This window comes from Barbatula barbatula (genome assembly GCF_947034865.1).
Source record: "Barbatula barbatula genome assembly, chromosome: 5".
In the NCBI taxonomy this organism is placed as follows: domain Eukaryota; kingdom Metazoa; phylum Chordata; class Actinopteri; order Cypriniformes; family Nemacheilidae; genus Barbatula; species Barbatula barbatula.
Genome location: NC_136769.1, coordinates 19,936,282 through 19,956,424, shown reverse-complemented (window position 1 = coordinate 19,956,424; position 20,143 = coordinate 19,936,282). Strand labels below are relative to the sequence as shown.

The 20,143-nt window shown below is 38.6% G+C and overlaps 1 protein-coding gene across 1 annotated transcript; it reads right to left on the bottom strand.

Annotated features, from left to right (window-relative positions):
• Nucleotides 1-5,075: 5,075 nt before the first annotated feature.
• unm_sa1261 (un-named sa1261) lies at nt 5,076-19,555 on the bottom strand. Its single transcript, XM_079456395.1, has 4 exons — nt 19,327-19,555; nt 15,016-15,235; nt 8,843-9,045; nt 5,076-8,020 (listed from the first exon to the last, which is right to left on the bottom strand). Exons 2-4 carry the CDS (start codon nt 15,179-15,181, stop codon nt 7,169-7,171), a joined length of 1,221 nt encoding a protein of 406 aa, XP_079312521.1. The 5' UTR covers nt 15,182-15,235; nt 19,327-19,555; the 3' UTR covers nt 5,076-7,168.
• Nucleotides 19,556-20,143: the final 588 nt, after the last annotated feature.

The following is a 20,143-nucleotide window of genomic DNA, read 5'->3' as shown; positions in this document are numbered from 1 at the left end:
TGAAGAGTGTAGTGCTGATCGTCAGAACAAAGGAGGATATGAAGTGTGTCTATCCCTCTTTCTCATTGGCAGATGAACCACTAGAGGTTGTAAAGAAAGTTAAATATCTGGGACATGTGATGAGAGATGACCTCTGTGATGATGATGATGTGCAGCGTCAGTGTGGAAAACTGTATGGACAGGCAAATATGCTGGCACGCAAATTCCACATGTGCACTCCTGATGTTAAAATCGCACTCTTTAAAGCCTATTGCACTCCATTGTATACTGCCCACCTGTGGTGTAATTTTAGTGAGTCGAAGATGAAGAAACTTAACGTGGCTTATATTGATGCACTGAGAATTGTGCTTAAAGTTCCTAGGTGGAATAGTGCCAGCGAAATGTTTGTGTCTAACAATGTGCCCACTTTTAATGCGGTTTTAAGAAATCTTACGTATAGATTCATGTGCAGACTGACAGGGTCTAAGAATACGATCATTGTATCCTTAGTGGATGTCTCTAAGAGTGATACAAGGTATACATCTTGCTTTTGGAAACATTGGACCCGAAGCCTGTATATGTTTTTATAAATGATACCCCATCGGTCTCACTGCGATATGTTGTTGTATTGTTTTGTATTTTGTATTGTCTCTATGGACCTTTGTGTCTTGAATAAAAAGTTGATTGATTGATTGACCCTTATTATATATGAAGCTGTCTCAGAAAGGATAAGGATCTGTATCCTCAGAAAGAGATGACAAAGCCATGATGAATTGTAACAAAAAAAAAAAACCAAGACGGCATGTGATGTATAAACAAATGTTTCACAATAATTAATTCTGTACTCAAAGGTATCGATACAAATTTCAGTCAAATTAAATAATCTGTTTCATCCAAATTTTGTGAATATCAATCATTTTCTCCTAATAGTGACCCCTTAGGGATTTTATTTGCAATATTCTTAGTAAAGAATATTCGTTTCCACGGCATCGATTTATCAATTTGTCAAGCTTATAATGTGTTATGATTGACTTTGGGATTAGTTCACTTCTGTTTTGTTCACATTGATGTTATTTTTCAGTTGAGCACGGAAGGAGAATTTTTGAAGAAAATGATTTACTGCATGACACAGAGCTGCATATAGATTATTCAATAAATGTCCTTTTGTCTTTGGAGCAACATCAGACCTATGACATGTCTGGGTGAACTAGTCCTTTAATTTTCAATTTCTACACCAGTTATATCAATGCTCTATTTTAGAAGACTAATCTGTTCGGTTTATCGTAAAGATTAAGCACAAGCAGATGAAAGGGAGACGAGATACAGGATGCGTCACGCCTGCAAAAACTTGATGTACGACTGATGCCGGCAGCTCATCTCTCTCTCTCTCTCTCTCTCTCTCTCTCTCTCTCTCTGTGCTCAGTTTATATCTGCCCAGGACGTAAAATGTATCTCTGCACCCAGGAATTCAACAGTCTCATTTGGTTTCTGTCTTTATTTTAATCTGCAGTGCTGCCCAAAGGCTTTCCAAAACATCCAGAATTTATTTTTAGAATTATCTTTCTCTCAATAGCAAGATGATGCATTCTCAGCTTCATTAGATGATGTAAGATTTTAAATCTGACAGTCTGATGTCTCTGATGATGTGCAGGTAAAGTTGAGGTTTTCGATTGCGACTTGAACCAGGAACAATGTTCTGTAAAGAAAATGTGAGTGTGTTTTGAAGGCATGTGTGGAAAGCCAGAGCCAAATTTTTAGGGTGTTGCGTATGCATTTTGCTATGCAGTTGCCAAGGAAGTAGTGTAAAAATCTGTTCCTGTTTCTAAATTCCACCTGCCTGTATTTGTCCTGCAACCCAGAAGATCTTGTTTTGCTAGTTCATATACAAATATGTGATTTGAAGCTACACTTGGCAGGACAGTCGCTGAGATTCTTTTTAATGTTTTACACCGTGTCTACACCGGACGCGACAAAAGAATATATAATATGGATTCTAATGTGTTCTACTGTACCGTTGTCCGGTTAAGACACAGTGTTACAACCTTTTCCTAGAAAGATTTGGATGGGTGCCATAATGTTGCTATACAGTTGCTAATGTGTTTTCAAGGGTTTTCAAATGCAGCATATGTGACTTTTAATTTGTTCTGAGATGTTTTACTTTGTTGCTGTGTGGTTGCTAGTGTATCTTCTTATTTTTTTGCCCCCTCAGATTCCGTAGAGATAATAGTTGTATCTCTGCAAAATATTGTTACAAACGATACAATAATAGAAAGCTGATTTATCAGATTTCAGATGATGTATAAATCCCAATTTCGAAAAATGAATCCTTATGGCTGGTTTTGTGGTCCATAGTCACATATAATACATTTCCAAATGATCATTAAAACGATAGAAACAGTTTATAGACATAAACGTGTTCTCAGACATGTGTATGAGAGCGTGACATTCAGGAAGTTGCGCAACGAAAGACCTGATCATAACACACAATTGAAACACAGCACTAAAAGAGTTACATTTCTTCACAATCTAATAAGAAAGTTTCCTCACAATCCTCATTGTGTGTGTTATGGTCACTCTGGGGTATAGAGGCTGGTGGCGTGTGGGAATCTCCAATAATTGAGCATTCATTATGAGCTCCACTTATTCTACAACATCTGCTGACAGCATTGAATTACATCGTGTAGAATTGCTCAGTTACAGCAAACACACCTCTCTCTGAAGCAAGGGGACTGTTCAGCTGCTCAACACAGGAGGTCGACTCCCTTTAGATGATGCCCATAACACAGTCAATGAAAACAGTTTGGCATTTTCTCTGTCTTTCCTACTGTCAATCAAATCACTAGTCGCTGAGCGTTTCTGTTTTCCCTAGAAAATGAGCATCTGTTCATTTTAGTTTAACATCGAATCAGTTTGTTTCTAGTCATCTATCTCTGCCAAGAATGCAAATTCTTTATTTATAATATTTATGAATATCACAGACATTTTTGTATATAACTTATTACTAACCTGATAACCATTGCTTTAGTTATATTATTTACATTCCAATTTGTTTGTCATGAATCATTTATTACAAATAAACAATTAACATACTGTACTGTATGTTATAGAGCTCTGTTGCTCTAAAACAAGATTACTACGCGGCTCGTTGGAATGCTTGATTCTGATTGGCCAATCGCGACATTTGCTGATTCGTTAAAAAAACGCTGTTTTAAATGCAATATATATCTTTTAATTACATATATGACATTATATTTACAGATGATTAAACCAAATTGCCTGTTCATGACATTTGTGGCAAGTAGCCGTGGCGTGTAATAAGCGTGATCATGTACAAGCAGCCGGTTGTTGATGTAAAATAAGCCCCTTCAGTGTTATACAAGACCCTTGGCTTTGCGTCTGGTCATGATCACACTGTCGGGGCTTATTTCTGCGATTACAACCGGCTGCCTCTACATTATCCTTTACATGACACAAGACAAATAATCTCATCTGAAGTACATAAAGCTTCGCATGACACAAGCCAGTTGGCCACCTCTAGCGTGAAAGTTATACAGTATACTGAAATGTATTATTTATTGATTTGATATATTACCTTGTATGGTTTTGTAGTGGGCATTTAACATGGTCTATATGGATGGAAAATGCATGTTTATATCTAATACATATGCATATCTTAGGTATTTTGGAACACATTGAAAACTGGTCCCACAGACCCAAACACCAAACAGGCGTTAAAATTCTCCATTCCTACGAAGCTGATAATAATAAAGACGCTTGAATTGCATTCAGATTAGAACACCAATCCACATACTGCACCATATGTTCAGTGTGAATCACTGTAAAAACCCATATGCCATCGCACATACAGTAAATTGTTTACATCTTTGTCTGATGAATAGCTTCTGCCACCAGCAAATTGCTTTGCAATTTAGATTCTCTAAGCTTTCAAAGAGGCCGATGTATCGATGGTCCATTTGAGTCTTTGTGCATTAAAACTCGTGAAATGAAGACAGATCAAGCTGTTCTTGACTGTCTGTACCGGGCTGAATTTCACCGCCTCCCACTTACAACAATAAACATGATCTTCCGTTCGATACATAAACGCTCTTTGTGTAAGAACACTGAGTCAGAGTGGATGTCCAAAAAGGCCCCATGCAATGTCTTAAAGCAATCTGAAAGGTAAAAGGTGGGAGTTTGAACAGAATGTACTAGATATTCATCGTTTTGCTTTTCTTTCTCTGTCTTGCGGTTTAAGCTGTCCAGATGGCAGCACTACTAGAGCTGATGCTTTGCATTAAAAGCGTGTCCAGCAAATCAAAGCAGGTCAGATATCCTCATTAAAATTGAAAGAACTTGCATGTTTTTATTTGGTGGAAAAGTGAAAATGATCAACTAGACCAAGCACACATGAACATGCCCAGTCCTCCAGGGCTCTTCATCACTTCTTAGATTCTCATTAGCATCAGATAATGAATCATATCATGTTGTCTCGCTTTAACTTGATTTCAGAAGCTCTCTCACCCCTACATTCATTCTTGCATTAACTCATATATGGTCCTTGAGACACAGATTTGATGTCTTTCCTATCCGACACATTTTGCTGACCAGGCAAGACAATCTTACGGCAATTGTCTGGTCTCATTAAATGTAATTTCACGATTGTGGAGATGAGATGACGGACTAAATTATTATAGACTGCTTTCTTGTTTTTATCTGTATGTCAGTTATGAATTTGTTTATCAAAAATGCCTATTGCGAGTTGACAAGTACACGTGGATGATATTTAATATGATACATAATGATCAGGGATAATTTATAACGCTTTTAGGATGCCCTATATCTTATTATTTCTGAATTATTTAATTTTTATTATAATTTGATTACACGGTTCGTCACCGGGGACACCTCCTTCATCATCAATAGTGTCTTTGTACTGGGACCAAATCTTATCATTAAAATATCATTTTTACACAGAGAATCCTACTTCTGAACAATATTGTTCTAATATGAAAAACCTGTGAAATATGCTCAATAAGAGAAACAAATATGGATCCAATGTGAAAAGCAGCAAGTATAGTGCAATGGAAACAACACATGTAGCATTCAAAACTTTATTTCTACAATGTTTCTCCAGAGCAATATTGATTCATGCAACTTCTTTCTGGAAAACACAACACACATTTTTTCTTTGCTTTGTCCACTTGAAGAGAGATTTTCATTGTTTCTTCCTCTATTTTTGCAGAGTTAATATGTCTCTTTGTGTAACGCTGAACGTGAACCACAAGTCATTGTCTCTTCAGTAAGTTACGTACTGTTTGTCTGGAACATGAGATCCAGCAGATGAGCTATTTAAAAGCGACTGTTGACTCCATTGTTGACATGTTGACGTTTTTGACTACACTGAGAATTATATCAAATTGTACAAACTTGTGCTACTTTACAATATTACCACACAATAATTGTCACAGCTCTAAAACGTAGCTTAGATAACATCTGCTTTATCTTTTAAGCAATTGTCTGCTTCCCAATAACACAAGGACCAAACTATTCAAGAATTAAATTAAATTCGTTTGCTACCTTCCTTTAAAAAAAAGTAGAAGATTGAACAAATCTCATAACAAAATGTCATTGTGCAGATTTACTGGGGGAACCATATATGCACTGTCCGGTCCGGTCAGCACTTTCTTTAGACTTTCAATTTCTCAAGTTATGGAAGATATCAACATGACATTTGAAATAATCCACAAATCTGACATATCTCAACTGAGCAATAAACTCGGTATATTAAAGTCAACATGAAATACTCAACCCATTTGTCTTTCGTTATGTGATGCATTTTCAACAGTGAAACAGGAAACGCAATGAGAGAAGAAACGTTGGAGTTGACTGGATCATAAACTGGTTATCACATCATTTTAGTTATTTTATAATTACAATGAAAAACATTTGCTGTAAATGTGGAGTGATGTGCACTGATGCGTCGTGTGGAGTAAGACCAAGAATGTATATTAGCAAAGTAAATATGGTGAATTTTTACGTCAACATGACACAGGGATTGGTATACCTGAGAAATCTCCTAACTCTACTATGTCACCAAGACATCTGTTAAAGAGCATCATCTGGAAAGGACTATATTTTAAGAGTTGAGTATCTAATATACATCTTGATTTGGAGTGGATTAGTCAAACAATTTTAGCCAAATGCTAGTCCAGTCGCAAACAAGTACATCTCAGTGATGATGTAAAAGAGCAAACATTCAAAATATGACAACTTATTTCAACACGCGATGATAGAATGATTTTTCAACTGTGCTTCTGGGAGCCATTATGACGAAATCGCTCTCTTATTTAGCGCTACAACCACCTGCAAAGAGACACAGAACACAAATGTTCTGCATATACATTTCCTCAAACAGAGAATAATATGCATCTAGCATTCTACACATATTAACAGTCTTCTGGAATTAGGTGACGTTTTCTTGTATTCATCAGTTTTGGTTTAGTGAGTTTTGACAATGCAAAAGTTTTCTGCGAATGATAATTCATTACGACTCAGCAATGCTACAATATAAATAACAAAAGTTCAGCGGTACGGGATGAAATAAATAACACAACGCACTTGTCAAGTAACACAAGCTTCCAATTTCATATCCACTGACCACATGGATACACAAGCATGAAAAATACCAACACAGTTTGTACACTGTGCTTCCAAAACGGATCTCTACATAAATTGTTTTACACTATTTTATAGCAAATAATTGAGCTGTTGCACATTGTAAAAACGTCTCTAGTTTTTTAAATCCCTTCTGGAGTCGAATCATTTTTGAGGAAACCTTCAAATCACCTTCAACATATTGCTTGATGTTTTCAGAGAAGAGGTTCCTTTCCTAATCCTTCAAAGTATCCGACGTGTTCTTCTTTCATTTAAGACTGATTTATTGTGGAAATAAAGTAGCCAAGACACAATCTGCAGACCTCAGCGATTGTCCTAGACATTTCCTCAGAAACACTCATCATAAGGAACAGTTTCAACTCCACTGGGATGCTCCTGGAGCACTTGTGCCGAACACATAATTTTTCTGATGCATTGGCTCCTAAAGGACTTGAGTCTTTTCTATCCTCACAGGTCCTTAATATCATCTACTCATCCCAAGTATATGTGCAAGATAGATTGATGTTAGTGGCCTCTACACACATATTTCAATTGCCGTCGTAACTAGGATGCGACCACTGTTGCCGTTGTTGTCTCGGGACATACGCTCATAGCCGCCAGTGGAGGAAGGAGGGTTGTTTATGGGTGTTGAAGAGTAGTGCGCTGTCACCGGCTCCACGACGATACCCCCTTTAGCTACACCGCTGACTGCGGACAAGCTCTGCTGCTTTAAACGGTCCACCAACTCGTCTTCTTCTGAGGATGAGAAGCTGAGCTCAGCCTGACGGCCATTCATTATGGTTTCGCTGTTGGCGTTGCTGCAGAAGGGATGAGGCATGTTTCCGTTTCCGTCGAGCATCCAGCAGTGGTTAAAGTAGCTAAAGACCTCCTTGACTGAGCATCTGCGATCCTGCTCGATGGACAAAAGCCGGCGGAACATGCGAAGCGCATCATCCGTGAAACGTCGCCACTGTGACGGCACGGTGCTCGTCTGTCTCCGCCTCTGCTGCCAGCGCACAAACTCCTCATAAAAGCCATCAGACGGCATGGCCTTTTCCCAGGGGAAGTTTCCGGTCAGCATGCAAAACAGAAGCACACCGAAGGCCCAGACATCGGTGCTGTAGTCCACACACAGACCCTCCTGCCGACTGGGGTCGCACAGTTCTGGCGCCGTGTACGGGATGGTTCCGCTGACCCGCTTCACCGGTGAACCAGCACGCCGCGTCATACCAAAGTCTGACAGTTTTACCTTTCGGCACTCTTTGTCAAAGATAAGGACGTTCTCTGGCTTTATGTCACGGTGTACCAGCTTTTTGCAGTGCAGGTAATCCAATGCAATTGCCACCTGGTGCACACAACGCTTGGCCACGCTCTCAGGCAGACCAACCTACACGCAGAAAAGAGAGGAAAGAATGTGAAATGAGACGCTAAACCAAACTTACTCTGGTGTTACATAATGGACATTATCAAAATTCACACAGACGGCCAAATCTGAAGCATTTAAAGCCCCCGCAGCAGAAAACCTGATCAGCCATGAACTGAAGTCCTACTGTTACGCAGCAACAAGTTTGCAGGGAACATAAAGTCCTCATTAATATCCATGTGACACTAAGAATTGTCAAATGACAACTGTGAATTACATTTTTAGCTGTGAACATTACAGTCAGAAGACGAAGTATTATTAGTGCGTTAAGACAAGCATCCCTTAATCTTGCTTACACTCAGAGCTAGAACATACAGGTCACAGCTTATTGTGGCTATTGTGTACCGTTACGTATTTCAACACAATTTCATAGCAAGATTGTACAAATTTGCGCTATATGATTTGTATGTTTAGTGTGATTTGCTTCGGCGTCAGTGATGCTTAGGTTTAAGGTGAGGTTATGTATGAGTCACATTAAACATGATAAATTCTGCAAGTACCATTAAAATGGTTTAAAAAACAATTTAATAAATACGACTTAAAAAAATGAAACTTGAAACTCATTTAAAAATTTATCACAAGCACCCTTAGAAAAATGACCATTGTTTTTATTATAGCGAAACTTATTACCATCTGCTTTTACATACCATAGTTTCACTACAACATTTCAGGGTTAAAATAACTTGTGGTTACTATGATTTTATCACAAATAAAACCAAGCCCTTGGTGTGTCCACCATAAACTAGTTGAGTAGGTGTCAGTAAGAAAGAAAGCTCTTGTTCTCACCTGGGGAGGAATGATGTCGAAGAGATCACCTGCCAGCGCGTACTCTTGAGCGAAGATGTAATATTCGTCCGTTTCAAAGAATATGCCAAACATGTTGATGATGAAAGGACAGGGTGACAGGTAGAGTGAGATGCTGTACTCCCGAAGAAAACTCTTCAGCTTGGTAGTTTTTTTCCTCAGGAATTTTAGGGCCATTTTTGAGCCTGAGATGAACGGAGAGATTAAAAAAATTATTCTGCTGCTGAGACAGAATGTAACAGCCTGCTTGTCAAATCTGAACTTGCTGTTTAAATGTCACGACAAGAAAATGTTCCGGTCACGTATTAATGATGGAACAGCTCTGCTTGACTAATAAACTAAAGGAAAGTTTTTCCATTTATGAATAATGTAAAAACTTTTTTGCTCATTGAATTATGAGTTTGTATTACATCTTGTATTGGAGCTTTCTAGTAGCTATGCAATTTGGTGTATTACTATTCTGTGCATGCGTTTCGGAATCTACAAATGAGAGAAGAAAGATTTGAGTTTATAACAGTTCCATTATTTATTGCCGTTTTGTGTTTTCGTTGCATTTAGAAGAACACGAGGGTTTGGATTATGACTGATTTGGGATTTTTGGATGAATTACTAATTTAGTGAACATTCTGTATTGTGTATCTACAATAAGAAGTGATGAATCATTTATAGCGTAAAAGAAAGTGAATCAAATAGACTATGCTTTATCTATACTACTTAATAAAAATAAATATTGTAAACAGAGTTTTCCTTTTGCATAACACTGCGTAGTGTTCGCAGCATGTACGAAGCATTGGCAAGCTTTTTTATTACATAACACAAAAGTCATAGATCACAAAAGCAGCCTGCTCTCTGAGAAAAAGCCCTGCACAGAGCAAAACTGATGATAAACAGAATGGGACTGCATTTTAGCTTTATCATTTACAATTTATCACTAAAAAGGTCGATCTCAACCTAACGTTAATGACATCACTGAATACTGCAAAGGACTAATAGCCTTTGGTTGCATTAGTCGTGCAAACCATAGTGAGTTGCAGATGGTAATATGCAGAATTTCACACAAAACTTCAAGTAATAGTTTAAAACTTTCTGTTTAGAAACGTGCAACAGCATGCCCCTTTTGACTTCAAATTGAATGCATTGGGGCCATTCCTATTTTGGACAATGACAATTTTATACAGCTCTAGGCCGCAGAACTTCTCATCTATATATTCCTGACAAATCACTCACATTACAAATTTTTATCCATCTTGAAAGGTTGCCAAGTGAAAGTGATTTGAACAAGCGGCAACCTTCCGGTCTCTCTCGTGAAACCAACACGGAACTGACTTAAACTGCAATTCGTCGCTAAACTGCAATTTGGAATGGCCGCTAGAGACTTTTTTATAACTCATCCGTTTAAAATTCTGCATAATTGAGGGCGTGGCCACTTTAGTGACAAGTGGTTGCAGCAACCAGGCATTTCAGCTCCTATCATGTTGTGCCTTTTTGCACATTTTCGATTATCTGGGAGTGACGTGCGGTGATGCGCTACTAAGATGGCGACGGCTGGCTTCTCCCACTTTAGGCTTCAAAAAAAGGCTCCTCAGAAACAGTGTACATGTATATATGGATATGAACCAGAAAAAATGCAACATTGTAACAATTGAATGCCTATTTCAGTACAAAGCCAACAGTATACAGGTCTGAAACCACCCCGTCATTCAGTTTTGACATTTACTGTCATTTTGACATTCACATTCAATGACACGAAGATCTTTCCACAAACATCATCAAACCATCCAAACTACAAATAATCAAATGAAAACTGTTCTCTTCCTCGGCTACTCTATATTCTGTCTCGTAAACACATTCTTACTTTGAAAGACACCTCGTAATTAACATGCGATATCTGTCAGGTGCTGGAGCAGATATCCTGATGTAAATGTTAGGATGGCATATGAAATGGGTTCTGCTGAGTCAAGCGGGACCGTGATTCCTGGAACTGCCTCCACAGTGCACTGCAGTGCCCATCCTGTGAGGACGGCCGCAACTTCATGTGAATAATAAATGAGGTGTAGAGTAATGGAGATTTGGATGACAGATGGTGTGTTTGCATCTCTTTGAAAACGGGGGATGCACTAGCCAAACAGGGGTGGGGAGGTGCACTTTAGGCTGGAAAACACCAACACTCGGAAATCAGATTGTATTGATATACTGGATAAAGCTAAAATATTATACCAGAGAAAGTGCACAATGCAATGTAATAAACAAAATCATTTATGTTAATGTCCTTTTTGAAACAAAGTTATTTTTATTACATTTATATCTTAATAATCTTATTCTAAGGAATATATTTGTATTTCTGTGTATTTTGCAAGCTAAACGCCTTTTTCCACTTCATTGGAAAAAGCTACAGGCACCAAGAATACAAAGGTGGTTAAGAGAGATGGTACTTTGGAAATTACACGTCTTTTGAATATCTGGGTATTGTGTTAAAAGGTGCTCCTCGCATTTTACTAATCACTATTTACAGGCCTCCTAAATACTCTTCATCCTTTGCTGAGGACTTTACAGAACTGTTATCAACAATTTCCTCAGAGTTTGACTGTTTCTCTATTGCCGGAGATTTTAACATTCACGTAGATAATGCAGAAAACAATATGGCAAAAGAAATCAAAACTGTTTTAAAAACATTTGACCTGACTCAGCATGTACATGGACCCACACACAATCGTGGACACACTCTAGATTTACTTATCAGTAAGGGTCTAAACATTTCATCTATTGTTATTAAGGATGTAGCACTATCTGATCATTTCTGTATTTTCTTTGATGTATTGATCTCCCCTGCCATTGAAGTTAGATCTGTGTCTGTCAAGAAGAGATGCTTAAATGAGAACACTAGTGTACTATTTATGAAGGCCATATCCTTAACACCAAGCATATCTGCTGACTCTGTTGATTCTCTCCTTGATTCTTTTAACTCGAAGGTTAAAAGTGTAATTGATGATATTGCCCCTGTGAAAATCAGGAAGAGTGGTAGACAAAAAGCACCTTGGAGAAACTCAACAGCGGTGCAAAATATGAAAAGACAATGCAGAAAAGCAGAGCGCTTGTGGCGGAAGACAAAACTTGTAGTCCATTATAACATCTACAAAGACACCATCCATGCTTTCAATATGGAACTAGGCAAAGCTAGGCAGACTTTCTTCTCAAATATTATAAATAGCAACTTAAACAACACCCGGACTCTTTTCGCTACTGTAGACAGACTGACAAACCCCCCAAGCCAGATTCCCAGTGAAATGCTCTCAGACAGCAAGTGCAGTGAGTTTGCTTCTTTCTTCTCTGATAAAATCAATAATATTAGAAAGGTGATCAGCACATCCTTGAGTAGCGCTGGGGTCAGGCAGATCACACCACAACCTGAGAAAGTAGTTACAATGTCTGATTTTGAAGAAATTGATGGCAAAAATTTGGAAGAAACCGTTCAACACCTTAAAACATCAACCTGCGCCCTTGACGCACTTCCCACATCTTTTTTCAAAAGTGTGTTAAACTGTTTAGAAGCAGATCTCCTAGATGTGGTAAATGCCTCACTTCTCTCTGGAAGTTTCCCAAACTCCCTGAAAACTGCTGTTGTCAAACCCCTCCTGAAAAAGAGCAATCTGGATAAGACCATATTAAACAACTATAGACCGATCTCAAATCTTCCCTTCATAGGTAAGATCATTGAAAAAGTTGTCTTCAACCAGCTGAACAAATTCTTAAGCTCAAACGGATACTTTGACAATTTTCAATCTGGGTTCCGCCCACATCACAGCACAGAGACAGCACTCATTAAGATAGTAAACGACATTCGCTTAAGTACTGATTCAGGCAAATTATCCGTGCTGGTCCTACTCGACCTCAGTGCTGCATTTGACACGGTCGATCACAACATACTTATAGACAGGCTGGAAAACTGGGTGGGGCTTTCTGGGATAGTCCTAAAATGGTTCAGGTCATACCTAGAAGCAAGAGGTTATTATGTGAGTATAGGTGACCATAAGTCTGAGTGGACATCCATGACATGCGGAGTCCCCCAAGGCTCAATTCTTGCGCCTCTCCTATTCAACCTGTACATGCTCCCAATGAGCCAAATAATGAGAAATAACCAAATTGCTTACCACAGCTATGCAGACGACACACAGATATACTTAGCCCTATCGCCTAACGATTACAGCCCCATTGACTCCTTGCTCAAATGCATTGATGAAATAAATAGTTGGATGTGCCAAAACTTTCTTCAGTTAAACAAAGACAAAACTGAAGTCATTGCGTTTGGAAATAAAGATGAAGTTCTCAAGGTGAACGCGTACCTTCACTCTAAAGGTCAAACAACAAAAAATCAAGTCAGGAATCTCGGTGTGTCTCTAGAGTCAGACCTTTGCTTCAGTAGTCATGTCAAAGCAATAACTAAATCAGCATACTATCATCTGAAAAATATTGCAAGAATTAGATGCTTTGTTTCTAGTCAAGACTTAGAGAAACTAGTGCATGCTTTCATCACCAGCAGGGTGGATTATTGTAATGGACTCCTTACTGGCCTTCCCAAAAAGACCATAAGACAGATGCAGCTCATACAGAACGCTGCGGCAAGGATTCTGAGCAGAACCAGAAAATATGATCATATCACACCAGTCCTTAGGTCTTTACACTGGCTACCAGTTACATATAGGATAGATTTTAAAGTTTTATTACTGGTATATAAATCGTTCAATGGCCTAGGACCTCAATACATTGCAGATATGCTCATTGAATACAGACCCAAAAGAACACTCAGGTCATTAGGATCGCATCAGCTAGAAATACCAAGGGTTCTCTCCAAGCAAGGAGAGTCTGCATTTAGCTATTATGCGAGCCGCAGCTGGAACCAGCTTCCAGAAGAGATCAGATGTGCTCCTACAGTAGTCACATTCAAATCCAGACTCAAAACACATCTGTTTAACTTTGCATTTGATTAATGTGCCACTGTGCCTCTGACCGTCCGACTGTTTGCGCTGTACTTTATTTTATTGATTATCTAATCTAAACTATATTTTATTTTATTTTATTAACTGGTTAATTTTTATTTTTCTTATTTCTTCTAAACTATGTTATTTTATTTTTTTATTCTTAACTGGTTACTTTTATTTTTCTTATTTCTTAACTGTTTTATCAAATGGATATTTTTAATTTCTTCTATGTAAAGCACTTTGAATTGCCATTGTGTATGAAATGTGCTATACAAATAAACTTGCCTTGCCTAGCCTTGCCTTGCCTTACTAAATATGTCAATGGAGATAATAAAGTATATTTTCAAAGGACAATGTAAAGATTTTGAAGATGCTTGGAACCCCGTTATATCCTTTATAGAAAATGAGAATGAAGACATACAGTATTCAATGGGATAATGGATGTTGCGTAAGAATATGTATAATTTATGTCCTGTAATAGGATGCCTTTAAGATATGTGGTTTTTATGTGTTTTCTCTATATTTTTAATTTTATTATTATTTTTTGTTCTTTTGTTTGTCTGTTTCCTTTTGTTATTTTTTGATTTTGATGATTGAAATTATGTTTTTTATCATTTTTAAAGTTATGTTTGTTTAAAAAAAAAAGCAATAAACGTATATATATTTTTAAATATATATATATATTGTAGCAGAGAGTATGGACCAAATTTCACCTAGCCTTTCTTAAGTACCAAGTAATGCAATATTTGACGTCAAGCTTCCTGTTTTTATGTTAATAATGATGATTTCCAAAACCGGGGGCACATGAAAGAATCAGTAGCTGTTTCACTCTTGAAATATGTGCATTATGTCTTATAGGTTTGAAATTAACACCCGCTAATCCCTCGTCGGTTTAGTAGGTTACTTATCACTGCTGTCCTTCTGAAACCTCGTACCTCCATATTTCATGATTTTTATGTATGGCCATAAATCATCATTATTAGTCACCCTAGCATTTGCAAATATCTACCCTGCTGAAATAAACATTCATAGCCTAGTATATGTGACTGATTTATTTATCAGTATAAGTAGCAGAAGAATGGCTGATAACCTAAAAATGTGGTATAGCCAATTTTGCTGGTGAGTGAAAACGTAAATTGTCATATCTGATCTTATGGTTTTCCATTCTACTCTACCTACCTCTGATCTTGTGTACGACAAGGTCCACCTTGCCGTAGGTGCCTTTGCCGAGCTCCCGGATGACCTCATAGTACTTATTGATGTCCAGCTTCTCCAGGTTCTGGGCCGTGATGAGCTGCAGCTCATCCAGGATGTCAACAGAGGACATGTGAGGGGAGGAGCTCATTATTCCAGAGAGGCGGGGCCAGAGACCACAACGAAAGCGCGATGATTTAGAAACCTGAAAGAAGAAAACAGATCAAATGTGTGATTCTTGTATTAAGATTATGTATATACTTTCCATGTTTTATTTTTTAATAAGTTCATTCTCTTATATCATCTGCATCTCACTGATCTTATTCTATTCTGTGTTCAACGTTCATGTGTTTAACATCGCATGCTATATCTGAAATGAGAACAAAAGATCAGAGAGCAAAGATCCAGATCAAACGTTATAATGAACACAGCTCTATAAGGCTGTTCTGCACAACAAAACCACCTCCCAAGGTGTCAGAAGACAACACTGTATGTGTTGGATAACAGCACTTCACATATTGGTTCAGCAGATGAACTGGAAATCCTAGCTTTGGTAACCTTCATAAAACAAACCGATAACAGTACATTACAGTGCAAGGCAAAAAATAGCTTTGCATGCATATAACTCCAAACATCGTTAATTCGAGCGTGTGGGGTAAAACAATGAATGCGGCAGAATGCAATTGAATTCACCCAAATGGCAAATAAGAACACTGCTGGGTATTACGTTTCATTACAGCCAGCTGAAGGAATGCTCAATGGAGTCTGTGCTCATACACCAGACTGAGAATTCTGAATGACTGAATGTATTTCACAGTCCTGATGGCACCTTAGTCTTGCCAGTGCTCATTAAGTAAGGACGCGAAGCGAAGGGTCTTGTATCACACTGAAGGGGCTTATTTCGAGATAACAGCCATTTTATTAGTCCCCATGAGGGAAATTTGTTTTGGGCAATGCGGGTAAAGCTGTACAAACAAGTTCCAACATAAATAACAATCATCCATAAACAAAAACCTTCACACAGTCCCATCCTTTGCATTTGAGTTCAACAACCTTATAGCCAGAGATACTGTTATATCTGAACCTTGGAGTCCGAAACCATTGACCAGTAGTTCAAATTCTTGTTGGAAAAAGAGTCCCGAATCATTTTCTTTGACTGTTTCAGCACATGCTGTTTTAAAATAGACTCAAGGTTGTTACGGGTGCATTAATTCACATGTTTTTTAATCAAAACTCCCAACTTGCAGAGCGCCGAGTTAATCACGCCTACTTATTTACCGTGGAATACACGGAATAGAAAAATCTCTTACATTTTATTCCGACAATCAGAGGTTGTTATCTGGGAATAACGAACCTGCAAATGTCACGACTGGCCAATCAGAATCAAGCATGCCAAAGAGCCGTGTAAAAATAGAGAAGAACGTGTTGAATAAGAGGATGTAATTACTTCATGTCCATCCACACCATCTGTGAAGATCTGAAAATGTCCATGTGTCAGACAGAGAGAGAGAGAGAGAGAGAGAGAGAGAGAGAGAGAGAGAGAGAGAGAGAGAGAGAATATCAGACACTTTGGACCCCTTATGTGAACACCACACCCCCTTACATGAAAGGGGAAGTGTGTCAGGTAATTAGGAAGTCCTGATATGATAAGCTACAACAAAGCAGCAGAAAAGGGCCATTCAGATGTCAAATATTGTCAGTTTCATACACAAACCAGACAACTAGACCCAAAGTGACAAGAAGAGACACGACAGAATCTTCTGTTGACGTGCTGTATGTCACCGGTTATGTTCTCAAAAGTGTTCAAGCTGTCAGTCTCTCATGCTATAAAAATGACAAAAATATGATTATGTGCTGTATGATAGTTAACTGGGACATTCCCATAGTGTTTAGGTCGAGGGAATACAACGTATTTGCCCAAAACTCTACGTTTGTAGCTCTCACTTGATTATGTAAGGGATTATATAAAGGCAGCCGATTTATATTATATTTCGTAGAGCCTTTTTAGAGGAACACTTTGGCTCCTTCTTCGAGGCGGGGTCTGAACCAGCAGGATAGGAACGACCCGTGACATAAGCAAACGCTGATTGGCCAAACTTCTGTTGTTTGTTGTTGTTCGGCGAACGCGCTTGAATGACTTTGCAGTCGACCGGCTTACGTCACTAAATAGTTCCGGTGCGAATGTGCTCGGGGAAATATCCTGACCTGAAACTTAGTTCAGGTAGGACGGTACTTTTTACTCATTCTGGAACTTTGCTTCCGAGCTTATCGTACCGGAATACGTTTTTAAGTAACCCTCCCAACCCTGTTCATGACCTCTACAAGTGTGTGGTAAAAAACCTGTGACTTTTGATTGGTATAAAGCAGAACACATGTCAAATGTGAGATGTGGTGTTATACGTCAGCAGGACACTTAGCCTAATGATGCATTTTATTGACACTGACACTGAAACTGAAAATAGTCCCAGGCCCTTTTGTACTTTCACAAAACCTTTTGCCATCAGTCTCTGTAATGAAGAGGATTTGTCTCGCCCCAAAAACAAAACAAGATTGAAATGGCCATTAGTGCTACGGTGTGGCCATCAGTGTATGAAGGTGAGATTTATAAACCTGTCCAATGAGTTTGCAGCACAAATCCCATTACGATCAATCAAAGCACCAAGTATGTGTACTAGCAGGGATGCAGGGGAAGTGCACATCATTAACATACTCTCTTATGCATTGTTGTTACCCAATCGAAATTGACCATATTTTCTTACTGAAAACAATGTTATCGGTAACCCATCGCCAAAAAGCTGGTCAAGCACTGTTTAAGGACATTGTTTTCGGTAACTGCATATTCTGCCACAGCCCCCTAATATTTATCTATTAACAAAAAATGTTGTTCTACCTCTGACTTTAGTCAGTCTAAAACTGTGCACTTTACAAGCGGATGCTTCACTGTGTTCTGCGACTGCAGTGAGCATTGAGTGAAAGTCCCATATGCCCTGTTAGTGCTTGTCTGTTTGTCGGTTCTGTTCGAAACAACACTCGCAGGGCTGTGAAGCACATCAAAGCCAGCGCGTTTGGCTCGTCTTTGCATTTTGTGTGCACACTTGGAGGCGGATCAGCAGGGAGACACACAGCACGAGCTTCTACCCTCGTCCACAGCTCAACCCTCTGGCAAGACCACACAGGCAAATCTGTCTGAGCGGTTAAGATCAATTCGACCCTTATTATAGTTTAATCCCTTTTCCTTGTCCTATTGCGATCAATGCATTTGTGTTTGTTACTTCAAAGAAAGACATGTTTCTTTAAGTTATATTTGAATACAGCTTAACCAAATCTCTTCAATCCGTCCTATCCAAGCAACTGGCTTTATTTTGATCCTGTGTGTTACATCAGATTTTCACAATCATTTCAATTTCTAATGAATACGATCACATTGTTGCGATTCGTAGTTGTATAGTTTAAGTTTATATTTTGATTATGTGACTTTAAGAGTTTGCACATGCAAATGTTGTATATGCAATACTATAGAGAGCCGGTTCTATGCAATGGAGAACTAACACAATTTAATAGTTGCTCACATTCTTATTTCGACCCCCGTACAATTAAACATCAATGAACATTTGTATTTTATTGAAACACATATTTCTGACATATTTAACTTGAATTATTCCACATCACATACAACATTATATCTGCTCGCTATTAACCCCTAGTCACATTAACAATGCTTTCAAGCTCTCAATACACATCCTGTCAAATACACAACAGTGTTGTGTGGCATTCAATAAAACAGGTACATACATAGTGATCCACTGTGTGAATAAAAAAACATTTGACAGCACGTAACTGTGACTTATAAATGAAAAACCTACATTAATGACATGAGTTTTCATTTCTTTCTGTCTAATACCTACAAAGATATTTGTGTGTGTGTGTGTGTGTGTGTGTGTGCGTTTGACTGCCTATTGTTCTTCAGTGGATTTCCTCCTCATATGCAGATTACATAGTGATGGGCTCAGCTGCAATGAGACCTTTGTCAATAACACGTACAGGAATTGCATTCTGCTGTATGCGTGCGTGCATTACACAATGCAATGTACCGGCATAATGCACATAACAACATATAATGCATTTAAAGATTAGAAGTGCACGTTCGTTTAAAGTAAGACATGTAAACTGCATGTAAATGTGTTATTCTCATTTGCATCGGTGCAGGATGAATGCCACGAACGGCAAACGATGAAATGCATTATATCATCAACATATGCATGTGTTTCTTACCATCAAAAATGAAATGTTTCCTACCTTTCAAGACGCAAGAGATGCGCAGACCCCCGCTGTCATTCCGATTAATTACCTGGACATCCTGAGCAATAAGTGTATTTGTGTCTTGCGTTTCTGTTATTCTATTACATAAAATGAGAGATTTGAACCGGTCGCACACCATCAGCTTTCGCATCCGACTGAGCGACTTCTGTGTGTGTGTGTGTGTGTGTGTGCGTGTGTGCGTGTGCGCTTGTGCGCTTGTGTGTGTGTGTGTTGTCTCTCCGCTCCGTGTAGATGTAGGTGAAGATAGCGCCGGCCCAGCCCACCGGGCTAATCAACCAATCGGAGAACACACTGCGACGGCATGCGTAAGCCCGCTGGGTCATTCGTCCAATCAGAGTACAGAACAAGCCAGCGCTGTACTAATCCGTCGCCTCAAAGACCAATCAGCGAGCAGTGCGGTGGAGCGCTGGAGTCAGTACATTTTGTCTCCGTACAGATTTCTCACAGCGTGTCTCGAGTCGGATCCTGTCGGGGAGCACGACAGAAGTGCAGGACTGACAATGAAACCACGGTCAACATTGTGATTTCAGGTCTGAAAACAGTGTCAATACTTCAATGCGAAATTAAAAGGTTTAAATTATAGATTAACAATTTGTATGAGTTAGAAACTCTATGGTACATATTCATCATGTCGAACTCAGATAGGTACTATGATGACGTGTGTCTACACCAGGATATATTTTGCGGCTTTTTTTTCCAACAAGGTTTATCCTGACTTTTACAGTTTATTATAAACAGTAATAAACAGTAATTAAATAAAACAGTTCATCTGTCTGTCCAAATGTGGCATTTG

Excerpts from the sequence above, each read along its gene's own strand:
- unm_sa1261 (XM_079456395.1), bottom strand. The coding sequence starts at position 15,181 with ATGAGCTCCTCCCCTCACATGTCCTCTGTTGACATCCTGGATGAGCTG. Across the intron at positions 9,046-15,015 it reads TGTCGTACACAAGATCAGAG|GCTCAAAAATGGCCCTAAAA; the intron begins GTAGGTAGAGTA and ends CGTTCATCTCAG. Across the intron at positions 8,021-8,842 it reads TCGACATCATTCCTCCCCAG|GTTGGTCTGCCTGAGAGCGT; the intron begins GTGAGAACAAGA and ends TTCTGCGTGTAG.